Source organism: Notothenia rossii, assembly GCF_949606895.1.
Source record: "Notothenia rossii genome assembly, chromosome: 8".
NCBI lineage: Eukaryota > Metazoa > Chordata > Actinopteri > Perciformes > Nototheniidae > Notothenia > Notothenia rossii.
Genome location: NC_136906.1, coordinates 9449794 through 9472558, shown reverse-complemented (window position 1 = coordinate 9472558; position 22765 = coordinate 9449794). Strand labels below are relative to the sequence as shown.

Genomic DNA, 22765 nt, shown 5'->3' with positions numbered 1-22765 from the left:
GTGTGTCTGTGTGCGTATCATAGCATAGAATTGGGTCACGTATCAATACACTGAATCATACAGTGATGGATTTGGCTTACAAGAAATATCCATGAAATTGATAAAGATACAGAGAGTTGTAGTTTATCTGTTTGTCATGCAGTGACATCTCAACATCTACCTTTGTTAGCTGTATTCAAATACAATAAGTATTGAAATAATCAATGAAATACACTATAAAATGAACATACCTCATTACAATTGAAAGTTATGCATGCCGAGACTTAAGTAAGTAAAGAAAAGAAACTTCCTTATAGCATTACAATCAAGTTAATTATCATGCAGAATGTGTCATCTACAAAGGCTGATTGTGGTGGAGTAAAGAAAGTACATTATTTTCCGGTTAAATGCCTGACAGTGGAAGTACTGCAGTGTGGTTGGAGCAAATGTGAAGAATGCCAAACATATGGTTTATAAAATAAACTTAGTTTAAACAGCTTGTCTTTCAAAAAGAAACAAGTCTGGGTCTGGAAATGTGGCTGTAAAAAATATATTTGACATCTTCACAGGAGAGATGTGTGTGTCTGTTGGAGTGTGTAGGGTTTGAGAGAGAGGGGGGGGGGAGGTGTGAAGTGTAGTCTGGCGCCCTCTATCTGTGATAATTGGATGTAAACATTGATTTTAAGTAGATTGTACTGCAAGTAAGCCTGAATGAATCATCTTTAATATAATAGGAAATTATCAATATGGATGATGACGATGATGAATTGACTAGTGTCTTTGTGAAAGGGAAACCCCTCATGTACCTCCAGCTTCATTCCGCTTCAACATATGTATGTGTATAACACGTTTTAAGAATGAAAAACAACGAAGAAAATAGGCCAACTCTTGATGTTTCCGCCGGTTACTGATAGTGCACATTAACACAAACTGAAGGTTAACCCTTATCTGCTGCTGTAGCTGGACATCTGGAATTTTATATATTAAAGGTCCCATGTCATGGCCATTTCTACTGATCATATTTCCATTGTTGAGGTCTACTAGAATAGATTTATATTGTGCAATTTCCAAAATCACATTGGTTTCTCGTACAGCATCTCTGTATAGTATGTGTATTCACTCTCTGTCCTAAACGGCTTGTTGGAGCTCCTGCCCCCCCCCTCCCTGTGAGCCCATTGGCCGTCTGCGAGATAGCGAAACACAGCGAAACCCAGCCCGAACACACACACACACCCGCAGCCTGGCTGGGAGTTTGTGTGTGTGCTCACACACCGACTCCCAGCCTCGCCGCGTCCCGCCGTCTAAGGGTCAGGGAGGAGAAATCGGCCGAGCTGCAGCTGAAAAGATTGAGTGTGTGTGTGTGAGGAAGTCTACAGATTCATCCTTTTGGACCAATCCACGGACTTAACGTAACGGCTCCGCGGACGTAACGGCTCCAGGGATTGGTCTATTTGGACCAATGGGTCCATTTGGGTATGGGCATGTCACCGTACCCAGGAAGAAAACAATTGGCGTTCTGGGGCAGCATAGACAGGTCTTTTCTGTGTTAGAGTTTTACTCGCTACAGGGTGTACTTTGAGGGTTTGTGACTTTGCAGACCGTTTACATGCATAAAAAGCTTCATAACACACAAGGGGACGAGTAATAACCAGAAAAGCATGACACGGGACCTTTAATACTTCAATGTTTATTAGTTGGGAATTGGGTCTGCTGGATTTGACTCTCCCTGGGCTGGGACACAAAGTGTTTTCTTCTTCCCAGTTGATCCCCACATGAAAAGAATCCCAATGAGTTTTAATGAGACTGCCATGCGTGAAAATAAAATGTGAGACCAGAAGCTAAATGGCTTTTTAAACTTCCAGGCTCTCTTTAAGCATGTATAGTTAAGAGCTCATCTGCACTGAATAATCAAACACTCCAGGAAAAAAGGAAAAGTAGAATTGTTACAAGAGATTATCACAATGATTAGATATGTAGATTTAATTGTGGATCTCTGTTCCACCCCGTAGACAAGCGTTAAAATCAATTTGATGCAATTTATTGGTTCATTTAATGCTTTGATTTGGATAGATGGATATTGAAATGAGAAAGAAATAGAACCCAATCCACAGCTTTCAACCTGAACCAGCACGTTGAGATCAATGATGCAGCGCTGGCAAAATGTTTCAATAATAAAAAAATGATATGATGCGTTTACCGGAGCACAACATTGCTGTGTTTTCATTGAAAAGACTACATGCTTAACGACGGGCTGGATCACTGACTGTACTGTTCTGTGAGCAGAGCAGATCAACACTGATGGATTGCTGCTGCCGGTCCTGTTTGAGTGATGGGGCGAGACCGTACTCTGAACTGGATTTATAAAGTCTCAGCTCAAAAACACACAGGCTTTTTACAACTCAGGGAAAATAAAGTGTGAAGATATTAACTAACTTGTTCTTTCCTCTTTCCTTCCTTTCTGTTTTCGCTTGATCGCTCTTTCTTTCCTTCTTTCTTTCTTTTGCTTGTTTTCTCTTTCTGTCTTCCTGCTTTCTTACTTTTGCGCACTTTCTTTCTTCTCTCTTTCCTTATGTCTTTCTCTCTTTCTTTCATCCACACTTTCTTGCCTCCTTGCTTCCTTTACTGTCTTGCTTGCTTTCTATTTTGCTCACGTTTGCTTTCTTTTTGTCTTTCTTTCTTCTTTTAACCATCCCTATTATCTTCCTCCCTCTCTCTCCCTCTCCCCCCTCCCCCAGCCCGAGGAGTTGACTGATGTTTTGGAGATCAGTAACATCGTGTTCACCAGCATGTTCGTCCTGGAGATGGGTTTCATGCTGCTGGCTTTTGGCTTGTTCGGATACATCAAGAACCCATACAATATATTCGACAGCGTCATCGTGATCATCAGGTAATAAAATATCTCTGAGAATAACATTTGATATCATCAAAATCCAAAACAAGAACAGAATGTAAATACACCAGAACAATGGCTCCAACAGTGTAGATTTCACCAACTAGAGCAGTGCTTCTCAAACTTTTGTCAGTAATGTAACCCCTTTGAAACATTTTCTCGGCCAAGTACCCCCTGACCGACCCCGAATATTTTTGATCGAAAAAGCCTATACAAATAATTCCAATATATTGATGTTCCCTCAGTGTGTGATTTATTAAGTTTTTCAACTGAAGTAATATCTGTTTAACAAACCAATGAACAAAATGATATGTTATGCAAAACTATAAAATACAATACACACATTTGACATGTTTATATGAGGACCCCCTTGGTGGTTCTAGGAATATTTTATATAAAATTGTGTTTTCTATTTAAATTATTGTACTAAGATTATTTTTGTAATCATGCATGGTATTTTTTAATTAACTTTTTTTTTTCGTTTTAAAAAAATCTCACGTACCCCCTGCAGTACCCCGACGTACCCCTAGGGGTCCGCGTACCCCCATTTGAGAATCACTGAACTAGACAACTGAGTCCCTGATCCTATTTCTTCTCCTGACTGTCAATCATTGGGTTCACTGCTGCAGTGTGTACCTTTTAAGATTGACACACAGGGGCAGGAGACCTGGATCCTGATAGGAGTCGAGGTGTACTGTGTGGCTGTCAGCGAGTTTAAAAGAGCCCGTATTGGATCAGGGGACTTCTGTATACGTGTAGTTGGGTTACTTGTGGTTCTGAACATGAAATACCCTGAAGACTCCTGATTTACTCAAACTAAGTATCTTCAAGACAATAATATATGTAACATATTATTAGCATATTCATATAAGCATTGATTTGAAATGCTAAAATATACACATTAGCATCAAACAGTTGTTAGATTATACGATACAAGGACCTACACTTTAAGCAAAACACCACTGAACAAAAATAGTGAACAAGTGAGTACTGATACTGTTATATTTGTTACCCCAATAGTACCAACACTCATGGTTAATGCTATTTTTTACCAGTCCCTTACAGACTCATAGAGTTCCTCTTAAAACATATGATAATCTCTCCAATGGCAAAATGGACATTAGTTGCTCAAACCATGCTAATAGGAGACTCTTAGATTATAACTGTGTCTGCATTCATAACTGGTGTCTAATCCCAGAACAAAATGTGATGGATTTAGAGGATAAAGACTTTCTTAACCGCTTTGAACTAACAGCCAAAACGTTTCAATTTAAGGGCACGACCACAAACTAGGAGGAGCACATATGAAACATGAAGTCTGTGAATTATCTTGTATTTGGAATTTGTTAGATGTTTGTTATCATCTTTTTTCTATTCAACACATTGTAATGTTTCCCTTTTCCATAGAGTTATGTTTACATACAGTGGTTGTGCACTACAGTACATCTAAAGTATTGTATCTCACATTCGGTGTGTGTTCCTCAGTGTGTGGGAGATAATCGGTCAAGCAGACGGGGGGTTGTCCGTCCTGCGAACGTTTCGTCTGCTGCGGGTCCTGAAGCTGGTCCGCTTCCTGCCCGCCCTGAGGAGACAGCTGGTGGTGCTGATGAAGACCATGGACAACGTGGCCACCTTCTGCATGCTGCTGATGCTCTTCATCTTCACTTTCAGGTATGCACACACACCAAACACACACACACATCAAACTTCCTCATTTGTTAAGACCCCCAAAGGATGACTGCATCGTCTTATCTCCCACAGTATACTGGGCATGCATCTGTTCGGCTGTAAGTTCAGTCACGAGATGGAGAACGGAGACACCGTCCCCGACCGCAAGAACTTTGACTCTCTGCTGTGGGCCATCGTCACCGTGTTCCAGGTTAGATTTCAATTTCACACTTTGCTACTTCGCTTGAGAGTCTGCTGGCTTCAATCCACACATTGAATTTAGTTTGCCCCGATTGTTCTTAGTCGTTCTGATTTGCCAGAGCTGCACTTATACTGACCTGATGTAAGATTTGACTCAGCTATTCTTATGTTTTATCGATAATAGTTGTTTTATTAACTTCTGCCTATGGTTTAACTGCTTTGTGTATTCTCATTGATTGAGATTTGATTCAAAAGTTACTTATTACTTGTCAAAAAACATTACACATTTTTAGAAGTGACAGCCTGCAAGTTAGCTATCACCATACTTGAATTGGCAGTATATAAACCTTGCTTTGTACCACCAATCCGAGGTTCAGCGGTTCGATCCCTAACCAGTGTCGTCAACATTTCTAAGTGCTAAGATACTTACCCCAACATGGTTCCCGTAGCCATTTCTACAGCGTTAGATAGAAAAGAATAGAATGGGAGGGATGAAACCCTCTGTAATGGGCACACATGCAGAGCACACAGCACACACAGTGAAATGTGTTCTCTGCTTTTAACCCATCCTAGTACCAGCAACAGTGTATAAGTTACTTTTGCTTAAAGGACATTTACTATACAGCCAAAGTGTAGGCTGGTGACGTGTGCACCATCTAAAAAAACTTTTCTGACAGTGAGGCAGAAATGTTTCTGGCTCTCCTTCTAAAAAAAGCTCCCCAGAGTGACCCGTGTATGACAGGAGGGAAAGATGTCCGCAGCAGCATCACATCCGTCCTACCTTGTATTTGTAAGAGTTACACTCGTCAGTTTGTGTATATTTTTATCCCAACACAGGCCTATGTGTACTCCTTGGCCAACCCAAGCAAAATGTCAAACTGAGCCTTAAGAGTTGTTGTGTGTGTATTTGTGTGTGTCCGTGTGCATTCCAAACTCAACTGCCAAGTTCTGCTCATTAGAGAAATGCTGTGAAATGAGAATTTCTGCTTATGCACAGATTCTCTCACTATCATCTCTATTTCCAACTCTCCCCATGTGGAGATATTGTTCAATTGCTCCAGATAGATCGTCCTCCTTTTCTATAAGGGTTGCGTCAGCAGAAAGGTGGACCACAGAATGCAGTGGACTGTCTCACTTTGGTGTGTGTGTGTGTGTGTGTGTGGTGTGTGTGTGTGTGTGTGTGTGTGTGTGTGTGTGTGTGTGTGTGTGTGTGTGTGTGTGTGTGTGTGTGTGTGCGCGTGTCTGTGTGTGTGTGTGTGTGTGTGTGTGTGTGTGTGTGTGTGTGTGTGTGTGTGTGTGTGTGTGTGTGTGTGTGTGTGTGTGTGTGTGTGTGTGTGTGTGTGTGTGTGTGTGTGTGTGGTGTGGGAGTATGATGCTGAAAAAGCATTTTATTCAGAGCTGCCTGTCCTATCCATTCCCACATCCACACTCTGCAGCTTTGGGGACAGAGGCTTCTCAGTGGCAGCTCCGAGGCTCTGGAATTCCCTCCCCTAAGATCTCCTTGACTCTGAGTCCCTCACAGTCTTTCAGTCCCGCCTCAAAACACATCTTTTCAACTCTGTCTACCCATAAGCCCCGCCCCCTCTCAATCAACTTCCTCTTGACTGCCTTTTTATTATTTTTATTTTACTATACTTACTTGTTTGCCTGTCCTTGTTTGTCTCCCCTCCCTAATATTGTAAAGTGTCTTTGAGTTGTGAAAAGCGCTATATAAATAAAATTACATTATTATTATTAGTATTATTATTATTATTATGTGAAGGCATTCTGCTCACAACATATACTTATTATAGTTTTCTGGGGAGATGATACACACACACACACACACCCACACACACACACACACACACACACACACACACAAACACACACACACGTGCGCGCACACACACACACACACACACACACACACACACACACACACACACACACACACACACACACACACACACACACACACATAAATATGCACATACACGCATCCACACAAACAGCGCAGTGTATCCCTGCCACTGTGTTTAATGAGTGGGCAGAGACGGAGTGAGGCTTCGAGCCGCATCAGGGAACGCCGTCCCAGTTTCTAAATGCTTTCATCACTCACATTGATTCAAACAGGGAAACACACACACACACACACAAACACCTACGTACGATGTGTGGTAATCCCATGTGCATGACGGGGAAGTATCGTAGCAGGATGGCAATAAAATAAACTAATTTACTTAAATAGTAGTAGAGTACTAGTATTTCAATTTGTTTCAAACTATATTCTTCTAATCATATTGGAGGCAAATATTATACTTTTTACTCCATTATCTGACAACATAACTGACTTTGCACATTCATGTTATTTATAAATAATAACAATCAACTAAGGAAATATGAATATGGTTATTACATGGCTTGGTTGAATACTGGATTCTGATTAGTCCATTTGTAAATTCAGAGGTTTGCTTTTTCTTCATAGCAGTCCCCCACTAATAATTACATACCCTTGCTTAGGAAGCTTTGAACTCATATTCAAAGTCATATTAATCTGCAGAAAGGAGTCTGCTGTTGCCACGACATGACAAATTAGTTTTTTGTCTGACCACGGATTATTTATTTTAATATTCATACTGTATTTGGTGTTCATGAAAATCAGTGGAAGAGAAGGAACGAGCTCCAAAGCCAATGGAGAAAATAGGGACGGGAGACACACGGGAAATAAACACTGAAGGAAGCGGCAGCAGACAGACTCTAGAGATTCACCCTGTCGGGGTTCTTTTCTCATTAACACCCGGCTCACTGCACATTATCCCTTACTTAATATACCTGGCAGTATGTGAAGTCATTAAAGATGGCTCCACGTTTACTAGCTACTCAATTAAAATGATGTTCACATTAATGGATCACTAATTATAATCCAGTAATACAATATTCCGAAAATGCCTATTCAGCAGTATTTTGCTATTCTAAGCGTACTTTGAGTGCAGTATTTCCACTTCTAACAGAGTGATATTACTACGTTTACTTATCAAAAAGATTTAAGAACTTCTTTTCACAACTGAGTACTGTATTTTATAAAGCATATTAAATATGAAGGGATAATGTTGCTTCCTTTTCCCCTCTACTCTCCATGTGTTCCCCTTTCTTTCTCTATATGTGCCTTTCATTTCTTCTCTCTCCATGCCTGTGGACCCTTGACCTTTTCCTCTATTTTTTAAATATCATATCTCTAAAGCTGACTTTGTGTTTCATTCAATCGATAGATTCTCACCCAGGAGGACTGGAACGTGGTGCTGTATAACGGCATGGCCTCCACCTCTCCATGGGCGGCGCTCTACTTTGTCGCTCTCATGACATTTGGAAACTACGTGCTCTTCAACCTGCTTGTGGCCATCTTGGTTGAAGGCTTCCAGGCCGAGGTGAGAACACAATAAGCACAATATGTCATTCGGTTTGACCCTTTTACTTTAATGAAAGATTTAGTTTTTTCAATATGGAACTTCACATTTCACAGAGGTTCTTGCAATTATGGCTCTAATGCCAGGGGAGTGGAGTAAAGATGAATGTCTCATTTTTAACGAGCATCTCTCATCCACAACTGTGTGAATGCCGATGAGATTCTCTCTATGTTAATGAACTCCCGATGGAGTCTCACAGCCGCCGGTCCGGACTCTCATTACCTCTCTGTCACATCATGTGAGGCCCCACTGCTCGTCAGAGGGATCGGAGAATGAAAGTGAGACCCGGTCCAAAACAAACCCACTGATGATTTCAGAACATCGATTCTTCCTCATCCAAATCATGTTGCCACGCAGTGAGCCTTCAGCTAGGAGAATGTCCTCATTCACTTCAAGGCGTTCAAAGAAGGGCTTAGTGGGGATTAATCGTATAATTGACAGCTATTGATGGACTGCTTGCTTGACAGAGATCAAATCCTGGCTGAGCAAACATTTCCTCAACCTCAACGAGAGCAACACCGAGGTCATCTTGTTTGGACCCCGACCTCCAGCCTCTACGGTTGACATTCTGGGCTCCCTCAATAAAAACATCCTCCCCTCTGTCATGAGCCTTGGAGTGACCTTCAATAGCGCTTTTACATTTGATACTGTAAGCAGGTCAGCACCGTGGTCAAAACCTGCTTTTTTTAATATGATTATTGGCCAAGACCAAGTCGTTTTTATCTTTTAAAGACCTAGAAAGGGTTATTAACGCCTTTGTAACCACGAGAGGCTGGACTACTGCAACGCTCTGTATGTGGGTATGGACCAGGCGTCAATTAAACGGCTGCAGCTAGTGCAGAACGTAGCTGCACATCTTCTCACTGGCCACAAAAAGTGTCACCACATCGCCCCAATTCTGGCCTCACTACTGGCTTCCAATTCGGTTCAGAATTGATTTTAAAATCCTTTTATTTGTTTTCAAAGCTCTAAATGGGCTGGCTCCGGCCTATATAGCCGAACTCCTCCATCGCTACACCCCAGCCAGAGCATTAAGGTCGGCTGACCAGCCAAAACCAGGCTCAAACCCGAGGGCACCGAGCCTTCGCAGCAGCTGGCCCTAGGCTCTGGAACACTCTGGCCCAGACCCTAGGGGGTTTTAAATCGACACTAAAGACTCACTTCTTCTCCCTGGCCTTCTAGTCAGAGCAGAGCACGACTCCTGACATTTCCCTGTGTTTGATTTTTATATTTGCTGTTGTAATTTATTGTCTTCTGTTTACTATCGCAGTGAAGTGTTTTTTATTGCATGTACAGCACTTTGGCTCGACCAAAAAAACGTTTTTAAAATGTGCTATACTGTATGAATACAATTTGATTTGATAGTTAACTCACGATTAATCACGTAGTTTTTTTGTTCTAAATGTACATTATACGTTTTTAAGACTATTATCAACATAGAAAGACAAATGCGATGAAAATGATTTCAAAGAGTCCCTCGTCCTCCACAATGTGGATCTGCCTTCAAGCTGCAGCCACCCATTAAGCTATCACTGTTGAAAATGTGTTGCTTTTGGAGTTGTCTATGCTTCTCCGTTGCAAACTATTCAGCATCGTGTTCCTTTGGAGGCCGGGGGCACTGCATCATCAACGCATGGCCAGCAATAGTAAAAAATCCATTGAAATGCATTTTTCAGGTTTGCAATCCATACTTTGCTGCTCCATCACTTCCTGATTTGGAACATGTTATTGTAGCCTTAACCTTCACAGCTCTAGTCAAAGATCAGTTTCTGATACTTCTCGTAGACTGTGAAAAAAATCCTTCCTGTGTCCAGGGTGATGCTAATCGGTCTGAGTCGGACGATGAGAAGAAATCAGATAACTTTGATGATGACGAGAAAGTATCCCAGCTCAGAGACTCTGGTAGGTTAAATGACAGAATGTTTGTTTTAATACATTTCAAAATGTGTTGTTTGTTTGTCCTGTTATAAAATGACTTTATGCCTCCACAGAGCTTAAAATGTACTCTCTGATGATGACAGCCAACGGTCATGTTGACCCTCGCGGCTCCATAGCTCCTCCAATAATCATGCGCACTGCAGCCACGCCCATGCCCACTCCCAAGAGCTCCCTGGGACCCGAGTCTGTCCTCGAGGACGACCTCATGTACAGAGAGGGGGTGCCTCAGTATGCCGATGCAGGACTGGGCTTTTCAGACTCAGGAAGTGTTCATGCAGACTCTCGCCGTGGAAGCGCCACCTCCATGGACCCCATAGCCTACGACCAGCATTCTCTGGTGAGTGGTGTCATGTTTTATTTAGAGCATCGAAGCGTGGATATAATACACTGACTTTGCCGAGTCAAGGAGCAGACAGACATATTAAACCAACTTCATCTACACAGACACAATGGTCCCTAATGGAGGACCTCAAAGGGCCTGAAGATCCAATTATTCAAGTCTGTTGGGGTAACACCAGTCAGGCTTTCAATGACCTTTGAATTCTTTAAAGACTGCTCAGTGGACTGAGATGAACCTAAACTCACTTCTCAGTCTTATTTTACTTGAGGAAGGTATGACTTTCTATTTTTTTTTTATTGCAACATCTTCAATTTACAACACAGAACAGAAGACAATTCAGGTTGCACAACATTTTGGATTAATTCGAGCCCATCCCTCTATCCTACATCCCTCCCACCCACTCCATAGACTATAATCTTTTTAGCTGCAGTCAAGCCTGTTAGCCATATTTTGCAAGTTTTCCCCGTAAGGGAAAGGTGAGATTCATCATTTAAAAGATGTACAGGAGGTTCCATTGGTAATCTCAACCCTATTAAATCTGTAAGGGTACTAATAACCTTCCCCCAAAAGTGTAATACTCCTGGACACTCCCATACAACATGTAAGAAAGAGCCAATGGTTCCCTGGTGACAAATGAACAATAAGGGTCAGGTACCAATCCAATTCTGTGTCTAATTATTGGTGTTAGATATGCTCTATGACAACATTTCAGATGTATATACTGATGGTTTGGGTTTTTTGAAGCACCCGTAACATTAGTCCAAATTGCATCCCAATCCAATTCTTGTCCTAAAGTGGATATTTCCCTATCCCATGCTCTCATGCCTGATGTAGACATATAGCTCTGGGAGTTAAGATTATTATAGATAAACGAAACTATTTCTTTGGGAGCGCTCTGCACCCAACTCAGAACAGGATGTTCTTTCAAATCTGACCCCCAGGGGACCCCATAGGCTTTACAGGCAGGCCTTATTCTAAAGTAAAAGAAGAGAGAATGTTGATCAATGTTATATTGAGAGACCAGTTTTTGAAAGTCATGAATACAATTTTCCCCATTAATGTCCTGAAGAGTTTTAATACCTTTATCCTCCCAAGCTTTGTTGTTAAATGGTTTGCCCCCACTCAATAGGTTATGATTGTTCCATAATGGAGATGAACTACACCACACACTCTTAAAGTTTAGGAATGTCCCTGCTGCTCTGAACGCTTTAATCATATAAGTTAAAATTGGACCGTACAGTAAATCACATTTTTTGGTAGATATACCTAAAAGGAGAAAGTCCCTTAATCTTATCGGCGCTATTAAGTCTTGTTCCATATTCTTCCAAGATGACATTTTATCTTCATCTACCCAATAGCTGAGAGATCTTAATATGAATGCCCAATGATATAGTTTAAAATGTGGGCATGCCAATCCCCCATCTGATTTTCTATACTGAAGAGCTGACCATTTTATACTGGGTCGTTTACCATTCCAGATATAGCATCGTAGTAAAGAATCTAGTTTTTGCCAGTATCCTGTTGGAGGTGCTCGAGGGATCATTGAGCTTACGAAATGTATGCGGGGCAATATGTTCATTTTAACAACCGATAAACGGGCTGGGACTGATGCTGGATATATATATATATATCTTCTTCTATTTTCTTCAAAACTAAAGAGTAATTTGTTTTAGCTATAGATGATAAGGAAGTACTAACCTTAATACCGAAATAGAGCACCTCATTTGAAACATTGATTTGGGGTGGGAGGGACACTTCACTTTGGCCTATGTTAAGAAGCATCAGTGTTGACTTTGATAGGTTGATCTTGTATCCCGAAAGCTGCCCAAACTGCTCCTCTACTTCCAAGACACAGGGGAGGGTTCGCTGAACATCTGCCATACAGACTAATGTATCGTCTGCATATAGTGATATAGAATGTGACGTTCCACCTATTGTGATGGGGGAAATCTGAGGGCAATTCCTAATGAATTGTGCCGGTGGTTCGATGGATAAATTGAAAATGAAAGGAGACAGACGGTCTCCTTGCCTTGTATCCCGTTTTATCTCAAATAAGTCGGAGAAGCTTCCTCCCACACATACTCGAGCTGTAGGATTCACATAAAATGTTTGAATCATGTTAATAAATGTATCTCCAATTTTAAATTCTTTCAGAACCCTCCATAGATATGGCCATTCCATGCCATCAAACGCATTTTCAGTATCTAAAAACTAAAGGCCACAGGCAAGTGGAATTGTATGTGTTGCGCCAAGAATGTGCAGGAGTCTGCAGATATTATCAGATGCGAGCCGCCCTTTAATAAAGCCTGTTTGATCGGGGCTTATTAATTTCCCAACCACCGTCTAATAGCTAAGGCCTTGGTTTGGGTATAACCGTAATCAGAGCTGTATTTAAGTCTTTGTGGAACAGACCCTTATTGGTAGCATAATTAAGTGTTTCTAACCATACCGGTCCAATAATATCCCAAAATGTTAAATAGAGTTCCACAGGTATGCCATATGAACCCGGCGTACGGCCCTTATTTGTAGCTTTGACAGCTTTATATAGCTCCTCCAGCGTGATAGGTGACTCCAGTGTTTTGGTGTCATCTAATGATAACGTAAGGAGGCCTAACCCGCAAAAAAGAATTGGCAAATTCTTTAAAGTAATTTTTAAATGTTTCATTTATCTCCTCTGTAGAAGATACTATTTGTTGAAAGAGAACAGAGCAGGTAAAAGATAAACTGCAAACAAAGGTATAATGCCGGTACCCAAAATGCACTTTTCTTTGCCCTGCTAAACATAGTGGTTTAATAACACAGGTAGACAGGCACAGCATTTATTCCACAAGGAAATCACGAATGCCTGAAACAACATTTTTGAATATAAGGAGCCAAGATTGAGTGGTGTTAGCTCATGGGTAAGGATATATTAAACATATTCCATGAAGTTGAGAATATGAGCATAACATTTGGTCAAGTAGCAAACTTCTGTTACTACTATATTTAGCTTCTGATCAGTGAGAGACAAAATTATTTGAAATTCTGGCAAACAATCACATACATTATTGGGTTTATCGTATCTATAGTTTATTTCTTACTTGGCAATCTGTAACATCTGTGGAAAAGAACTCAAGAAAGAATCGCTTTTTATTTTTCTTGCGATTTCAAAAGAGTGACAGAAACATTGACTGAAGAATCAACTGAGAATCCTAAAATTAGTTATCAATCTCAAATTGAAGTTGCCTTAAAATATGTTGACATGTACTTTAATACATTTCATTTAGTTCATGCTATCATGCTAAGTTGGGCATGCATAACTTCTATTTGTTGAACCCTTAATGGCCAGATATTGCTTTAAAACCTCTGTAGCCTAGACACACGTAGCTGACCCATACTTCCTGTCTCTTCCAGGGCCTCTCGAGTCCCGGCCGGCGCTCCCCTCTTCCCCCCCGCTGGGGGAGCCGTCGCTCCAGCTGGAACAGTGTAGGAAGAGCGCCGAGCCTCAAGCGGCGAGACACCAGCGGCGAGAGGGAGAGCCTGCTGTCCGGGAAGGGGGGGGAGGAGGAAGATGGCGGGGAGGACAAGGGGGAGGCCGGGGGAAACAACAGACTGCGGCCGGAGACCCTGGAGCTGCTGCAGGCGTCCACTCTCTGCCCCTCCATCACAGCCGAGTACGCAGACTGCAACGGGAGGACCTTGAACTACGACCCCCCCCTCGTGAACCCCGACCCCAAGGAAGACCTCTCGCCTGATGATGAAATTGATGAGGACGTAAGTTATGAGTGAGGGTTTTCAAGAGAACATTTAGAAGGCAAGGCTAGGCAAGTTTATACAGTGTATATATATATATATACTGTATAGCACCTTTCAACACAAGGCAATTCAAAGTGCTTTACAAAAAGGGAAGACATTAAGAAAAATATTATAAAATGGCATTTAAAAATCACTCATTTAAGAGCAACGATATACAATGACATTTAAAAACACTCATTTAAAAGCAAAGATGAGAAGACATGAATAACAAAGGTACATGAATAAAGGTTACAGCAGAGATACACACATCTGAAATGTTTAGGTCTGACTCTCAGTCATTGCTCACTTTTTTAGCAGAAATAGTTTTCTATGACCTCACTTTCTTTCTACTTTCTTTTTTAACTTATCCTTTAGTTGTTTCAAGTGTTTCATGCTAAACGAACCCCCCTTTGGAAAATTCTAATCTGACCCCATGGTACCTTTTCGCCGAAACTATTCCTCTTGTTTAAATGCACATTCGTTAAGTTTACCTTGTCTTTCTAGGACTTTTTTTGGTATCTTCCACGATCCAGGGACTTGAGACCAAAACGGCACATGTAGAGGACTTTAACCACGTACGGGTGGAACATCAAATTGAAATGTCCCCAGTATGATAACTACGTTCACATCAGGTCTTTATTCTCACTGCGTATTTTTTTACAATCAAACAAAAGCTTGAGCAAGAAATGTGTCTTCATAGACCCGGGGACAAGTTTGCTGAGCAGTTGCACCTCGGTGGTTTTTTCTCTCTTATGTAAATTCTTAATCTCTTAATCTGCCCTCTCTGCCGACTCCGCTTGCATATTTTATTTCTGTTATTTTGTCTTGTTCTTTGTTTCCTTTGCCCTTTGTCTCTCCCCCACTTGAGATTTTATAATGCGTTTTGTTTTTCACACTGCAAGCCCCGAGGGGACGCTAATTGTCGTGCTGTAATTGATTGTCTCGGGCACTAATTGTTTTCTCTGTGGGTACAAAACAAGAAATCAGTGTGGCTGTACATTTCTGTGCTTTTGTGAAAAATAGAGAAAGGTTGAAATCTACAATGGTTTTGGATAACCTCTGTTTTTTTCATTAAATTGAGTTTTTGCAAGCCATGAAGTGTGAACATTGAGGTTTAAAACACATATTCCACAATTTCTTATGTGTGCGTGGCATAGTAAGCATCAACGTGTGCGTGACTCCTAAAGTGTGTGTGCATGAGGTGCTCTGTGTGTGTGTCAGGGATGTCAGATCCAACAATATATGATTAGCAGTTTGTCTTCATCCAGTTTACACACACACTTACAAACTAACATCACGACACACACACACACACACTCCCAGTGTCTGCGCAATAAGCTCGCTGAGAGGCTTGACTTTGGGCTGGTTTTATTTAGAACCCTGAAGCTGTTTGTTTTATTACAAAGTTTAATGAGTTTCACAACACTTTGTATTGAGCTTGTGCAGCAGCTAAGTTAAGAGTCATGGTGCAGTTATCTCACTGTAAGAAAACACTTGTTTTTCTGTGTCCCCGTAGATTAAAACAAACAAGGAAGGGCTAACATCAGCAACACTGTGGGAACTCATTATATTATGCATTGTTTTTGAATGCTTTTGGAGTGTAATTGTTGATTGGACGAGTAAACCCCTTTGCGGCTATTGATGCGGTCTCTGTTATTTTTTTACTATGGACTACAACATTTCAATAATATTGAATTGTTTTCAGGTGCAGGTGGAAATAAGCATTTTTTTTTTTTACTAAATAAGTCTATTTTCCTATTTTACGAATATGAATGTTATTAGCCCTTTAGCAATGCTGTTTCTACTCCCAATAAACACTCTACATAAAATATGCTATGGGTATTAAATACAATTTCCTGAACAATTGTTGTAACAACTTTGAGTATTCAACCATTTCACAATGAAAATGACTCTGTGTTCATGGTGTGATTGAAGAAATAATGTAATGTGATTATAACCTAAAAATAAGATGTTTGTGTTAACGTCTGACCTCTCACCTCTGCAGAGTTCTTTCTGGCTCTGGCTCACAAAAGAGCTTCAAAACATGAAGCCCACCTGGTGCAAAGAGCGTGACGACTGGAACCTGTATGTGTTCTCTCCAGAGAGCAAGTGAGTCTAACACACAACATTTTCATCATCAATCAATTGATTGGTCAATAGCGCTAACCGAGCGTTGACATTGTAGATGACTGTGCGTGTGTTTTTGTTTAGATTACGTCGCTGGTGCCAAAGTGTGATCTCTCACAAATTGTTCGACCATGTGGTTCTGATTTTCATCTTCCTCAACTGCATCACCATTGCTTTGGAAAGGCCTGGTATAAGTATTGAAAGCAAGGTGAGACACACACTGAAACAAAGGACCTCTGCTTGCACCTACTGTTGATACTCTTTACTCACATTTATCTGAGCTATTTGAAGGTTACTGAATTACAGCATACATGACAAGTTAGAGCTTACACAACGTGTTATTCCATATTATAAAACGGAGAAGTCAAATCAAGCAATCTGATTGGTTCTTAGCCGTGATATACTGAGCGTATACCACGGGTAGAATTGTAAGTTACTTTTTTCACAACAAGTCAGTATCCCTCCGCGCCTGAGACAAACAGTATACAGTTGGGTTGAAAAGCAAACTGCCTGCAGCGGTTTACGCAGCGGTCCAGACATAGACATCAAACGGCAAAACATATTCAGTGTGCAGTTCCTTTGGCAGGGATAGCTAGATACTTTCCAAGGTTTGACATCATGAATTGTGCTAGGATATCTGTCAAATTTGGACACGCTGTAGACAAACAAATGGAACAATACATTACAAACCTGTTAATCAACAAGCTAAATGTAAACCAAGAGCTAGTATTGCTTCTGTGCTGTGTTTAATTAATTTTTTTAATTATGTTTTTATTATAACATTTTCCCTAGGAGCGAAAGTTTCTAAGTGTGTCCAACTACGTTTTCACTGTGATCTTCCTGGCAGAGATGGCCATAAAGGTAAACTCCAATGTTTTCTTTTCATCAGCTCGGTTAAAAGTTGTACTTCGTAACATGTCGAAACAATAATTTCTAGTTATATCTCTAATTTAAAGCTTGAAAGATGTTCTGAATATTACCATATTTGTTTCTCCAGGTTTTAGCTCTGGGTTTCTGCTTCGGGAAGCAGACGTACCTCAAGTCCAGCTGGAACGTTCTGGATGGTTTGTTGGTGTTTGTGTCTCTGGTGGACATCCTGGTCTCTCTGGCCTACACTGGAGGAAACAGGATCCTGGGCATCCTCCGAGTCCTACGCCTGCTCCGAACACTACGCCCACTGAGGTACACGGTGTATTCCTGTGTGTTGTTGTGTGGGTAGCTCTGTTTGTAAGCATCACAGAAACAGGAAGCATCATACCTGTTCAGTTATTTTTGATCTGATTTATTTACACATACTCTTATCTAAGATTATCCTTCTCTTGTTCGGAATCATCATAGGCTATCTTACTATTAGTGCGTTAGAATTTGAGGTGCCATCAATATCTTTAGATAAAGAAGTTGAGTGCTTGCCCTGTTTAGCGTAAATATAAAAAGGGGATCGCGCGGATTCAGAATTGATGGTGGCATATCACGTGAATGCATATCTATGCTGACGACACACAGATCTACCTCATCACCAAATCCCCCCACAACCCCCCTCTCACACACATCGAATCCTGTCTGACTGCAATAGAATCCTGGATGCAACACAACTTCCTCAAACTCAACAGCAATAAAACTGAACTCCTCCTCATCGGCTCCAAATCCACCCTCAGCAAAACCCCCAACCTGACACTCACCATCGATGGCACCCCTGTTTCCCCCTCCACCCAGGCATGCAACCTTGGCGTGATATTCGACCCCACCCTCTCCCTCGACCCCCACATCCGCCAAGTTGTAAAAACCTCATTTTTCCACCTCCGCAATATCGCCAAACTCCGTCCCTCTCTCACCCGCCCCACAGCTGAGCGACTCATTCACGCCTTCATCTCCTCCCGCCTTGACTATTGCAACTCACTCCTCTTCGGCATCAGCACAACATCCCTCAACAGACTCCAGCGTGTCCAGAACGCAGCCGCCAGACTCCTCACCCACACCAAATCATGGCGTCACATCACCCCGGTCCTCAAAGAACTCCACTGGCTCCCCGTCTCACACCGCATTCACTACAAACTCCTGGTCCTCACCTATAAAGCCCTCCACCATCTGTCCCCCCCCCTACCTCACTGACCTCCTCATCCTCTACCAACCACCCCGGTCCCTCAGATCCACCTCAGCCGGTTTGCTTTCAATCCCCAAGGCCAAACTCCGGAGCTTCGGGGACAGAGCCTTCTCTGTGGCAGCCCCGAAGCTCTGGAACTCCCTCCCACAAGACCTCCGTGAGTCTGATTCCCTCACCCTGTTCCAGTCCCGTCTCAAAACCCACCTCTTCAACTCTGCTTATCCTTAAACCCGCCCCTCCCCCCTCTGAACCAACATCCTCCTGACTGCTTTTCTGTTTTTTTTTTGTTTTTTTGTGTTTTTGTTCTTGTTTTGTTGGTCGACCTTACTCGTAATGTAAAGCATCTTTGGGTCTAGAAAAGCGCTATATAAATCCCATTTATTATTATTATTATTATTATTATTATTATTATTATTATTATTATTATTATTATATCTGTATTTGCTTGTATCGTTCATCCGCTCTTAAGATCTTTCACGGCAGCTTTTTTGTCTTAGTCATGGAGAAAAAGTTGATACGTTTTCCTGAACGAAATGAACAGTGGCTCGCTAACAAACATTAATGTGTCTTTAATTGTGTTTTTCAGGGTGATCAGCCGAGCTCCGGGGCTGAAGTTGGTTGTGGAGACGCTCATCACCTCGCTCAGACCCATCGGGAACATTGTCCTCATCTGCTGCGCCTTCTTCATTGTCTTTGGCATCTTGGGGGTGCAGGTATTGTGCAATCCCATTCAGGAACACAAACAAACGGGTGCTGTGTTGACCTTTTTAGGTGGAAAAACCGGAACTTAGCATCACAAGGGTTCACTCAAAAAGATCGTTAGCAATCAAACATTTATGATACTTACACATTTTGTTCAGCAGGATCATTTGTCTGACAGTTAAAGCACATGCAATTGGCAGAAGGAAATAGCTAACGTAATGCTATAAACAAACAACATCACGGTCAAATCGCAAAGCTAAATGTGGCTAATGTTTGTCGTGAATTCTTATTTAGCCACTTTTGGCAACCGTCTTTGCATTTTAGAAACTTAAAAGCATCTGACATTCATGATTGGGTTATTTACTGACGTATTTAAAGGCCTAAATCAAATGGTACAAATCTTATAAAGTGGTATTAAACCAGGGTTGCCAACTTTGGGTACCTGGCTGGAGTGAGATTTTGATATCATGGGTTTAATTACACATTATGCGCACTAAATGACTGCTATCGTGTCAGTAGCGGGATCTTAGCATATATAGGATATTTATAAAACGGACAAGTCAAATCAAGCAATCTGATTGGTTCTTAGCCGTGATATACTGAGCGTATACCACGATTAGAATTGTAAGTTGCTTTTCACAACAAGTCAGTATCCCTCCGCGTCTGAGAAAAACAGTATACAGTTGGGCTGAAAAGCAAACTGCCTGCTTCGTGTCGGACCGAACCACGCCCCTTAGTTTTGATATAATGAGCATATACCACGGCCTGTCGTGAGCTATTGCTTAAATATACAATATATACAAATACACAATATTGGAAACAGACTATAAAGGGCACAAAGTTTCATTCACTAATGAAAGTCAAACATGTTTGTTTCCACTGTTTTATTGTGTGCATACAGTAGGCCTGTCGCAATAAGCAATTAATTGACTTATCTTGCGATAAATAAAAATGAACTCGATAAATTGCCATTTACATGAGGATGTGACTAGCAGTTTGAAAGGATGTACTTTAATTATTATTATTATCATTATGTCAGTGGTCTAAAATGGTCATACAACGGTGCCGACAATATTATCGTTTATCGCAATAATTTCCGGGAAAATTATCGTGAGAGGCCTGTACATGAAACACACACACACAAACAAATCTACAGACCTACTCCAAACTGCCAAATATATTAATTAACACACTCTCACTCTCATATACTCTTTGACTCTATTCTACTGGATCATAGATCTGCGCATGCGCAATACGGGTTTGGGATTCACCAACCGGCTCCCACTGCTCTGCTGTCTGTTAACGTTGCTAAGAGTAGTGGGGGCGGGGAGGGAGCGGATCGACAGCTTGAGCAGCTGTCAACTCAGCATTGTTAATAACCAACCAAAAACGATCGCCGGTTCATCTTGTTTTTGGCGTGAGAATAGTTTGGTCAGCGTGAGATTGAGAGTGAAAGCGTGTGTCACACGCCAGATGCGTGAGAGTTGGCAACCTTGATTAAACACTGACCATTCAAAAAAACCTCCTTGACTTTGAGACGAGAGAACCAGGAAGTGCTAAAATGCTAACAAATTTCGGAGTTTAAAACGTATTCCTGCAACGCTATAGTTGACAAAACAGACATGTAAGCTAGGTTGAAATCCAAAGCCTACACTGCATAATGCTTTGTCATTTGCTTTTGCTAAGCTCGAGGACAAAATACATTTAGCCTCTTTAGCTTAAATGTCAGTGTCGTTGAGCAGCTGAATATGTGATTGTGGCTCGGGGGGGGAATGGAAGTGTCTTGAATTTACAATGGGTAATTGTTCCTTAAGAGGGTGAGTTTTGAAAGAATGACAATTAGGTTAGGGACAACATGACCCCCAGGCTAGCTTTTAGCCGCGCACTAACGTCTGATAAGAGTGTGCTTAATGAAACGTCCTTTTATTACTGCCATTAATAGTTGGACGTTTAAGAAGCTGTAAGCTCCGGTGTAATTGAGATAATGTTTGAATGGCAGCCAAGTCGCCTTACAGACTTCTCTGTCTCTCTCTGTCTCTCTAGCTGTTCAAAGGCAAGTTCTACCACTGTGAAGGTCTGGACACAAAGAATGTCACCAACAAGTCCGACTGTCTGCAGGCCAACTACCGCTGGATCAGAAGGAAGTACAACTTTGACAACCTGGTTCAGGTACAGATTAATGGACTGAGTGATAGAGGAAGAGAGAGGGGAGGATAGGGAGGTTGCACCAAAAATATAACTTGTATTGCTACATTCTGCTGGAACAGTACACATAACATTTTCTATACAAAATATGTTTTGTCAGTTTAAATAACACAATTTTCTCTACATGGCTATATATATTTCTTTCATTTTTTAAATATGGTTTGCCTGTCTAACTTGCTTTATTAAAAGTTAAACTATTAAACATTGAAATATTAGTTTGATATTCAAACCAAATTCTACTCAGCTATCAACAGTGAATGTGCATCTTCTATTTCCAGGAACTAATAGTCATTGAGAGGACAAAACACATGCTAATGTTGATTTTAAGATGTCAGTATTTAAACTTGAATTAGTCTCTTTATTTGTTAGGAATTGGACCAGATACATTCCTGTGTTCTGACTCTGTTTCCTCTCCAGGCTCTGATGTCTTTGTTCGTGCTGTCCTGTAAGGACGGCTGGGTCAACATCATGTATGACGGGCTGGACGCAGTGGGAGTGGACCAACAGGTAATGACGGTTTGAGATACATGAAGCCTGACCCATTTCAAATCCTGTGTGTATCAAAAATCAGTTTCCTTAGACAGATTATGTCTCACAAAAAGTATATAAATATCGGATTTCTAATTTGTTTGATTTGATCTTTTATTGCACATTTTACTTAACTTCTTTTGATTATATAAATATGTATATTGCATTTGATTTGATCTTTTATTGGACATTTTACTTAACTTCTTTTGATTATATAAATATGTATATTGCATTTGATCTGATCTTTTATTGGAAATTTTTTTACTTTAACTTCTCATGTTTGTATGACACTTGTTTTCTTTATATTCTTAACTGGAGCAACTGTGACAAAATCCAATTCCCCCTCGGGATAAAAAAACAGGAAACTGTGATTTGTGCCACTTATTTTATGGTACACCTACTCTAGGCTAAGTGCAGTTGCATATCAGATATAATAACATTACATATCAGATCTAGTTAGATAGTGTTGGTATTAACCTGGACTGTAAAGCAGCTCAAGACATTTGAACCTTAAGGCATGTTGGGGAATAGTGGCACTATAATCTAGTATTGAAAGCTTTAACAGCCCTGAAAACATCTTAAATACACTTTGGAGTATAATAGAGGGACAGAGTGGCAGGGGTGCTGTAACGATTCTAAGCAAAAGCACGGCTCTAAATGTGATTTTATAGCAGGCACTTTAACTCTTCAACATTTCAGGACTGCCTGTGGTCTAATGTGCTGAAATACTGAAGACTTATTGGCAAAAACGAGAGTATTCAAACCAAAGGAGCAGAGCCTTTATTCGTTATAGCATCAGGAGAGATCTTGCTGCATTGACCGTGAAATTATCCTTTTGAATTCTGGAAAGATTACTCAAGGCTACC

The 22765-nt window shown here is 41.1% G+C and overlaps 1 protein-coding gene across 8 annotated transcripts in view; it reads left to right on the top strand.

Annotated features, from left to right (window-relative positions):
* The window catches only part of cacna1ha (calcium channel, voltage-dependent, T type, alpha 1H subunit a), a 137192-nt gene that overhangs the window by 92007 nt on the left and 22420 nt on the right, over positions 1-22765 (top strand). For all 8 annotated transcript variants that reach the window (XR_013801851.1, XM_079645683.1, XM_079645686.1 and 5 more), the window contains exons 13-26: positions 2715-2866; positions 4355-4540; positions 4631-4748; positions 7990-8145; positions 9999-10086; positions 10176-10459; positions 13856-14215; positions 16242-16345; positions 16448-16571; positions 17156-17224; positions 17361-17545; positions 19051-19177; positions 21210-21335; positions 21789-21878. Coding sequence is in view for 7 of the 8 variants with exons in the window: in XM_079645683.1 (XP_079501809.1) it covers positions 2715-2866; positions 4355-4540; positions 4631-4748; positions 7990-8145; positions 9999-10086; positions 10176-10459; positions 13856-14215; positions 16242-16345; positions 16448-16571; positions 17156-17224; positions 17361-17545; positions 19051-19177; positions 21210-21335; positions 21789-21878 (2169 nt within the window). In the remaining variant the exon portion in view is untranslated. The remainder of the gene's footprint in view (positions 1-2714; positions 2867-4354; positions 4541-4630; positions 4749-7989; positions 8146-9998; positions 10087-10175; positions 10460-13855; positions 14216-16241; positions 16346-16447; positions 16572-17155; positions 17225-17360; positions 17546-19050; positions 19178-21209; positions 21336-21788; positions 21879-22765) is intronic.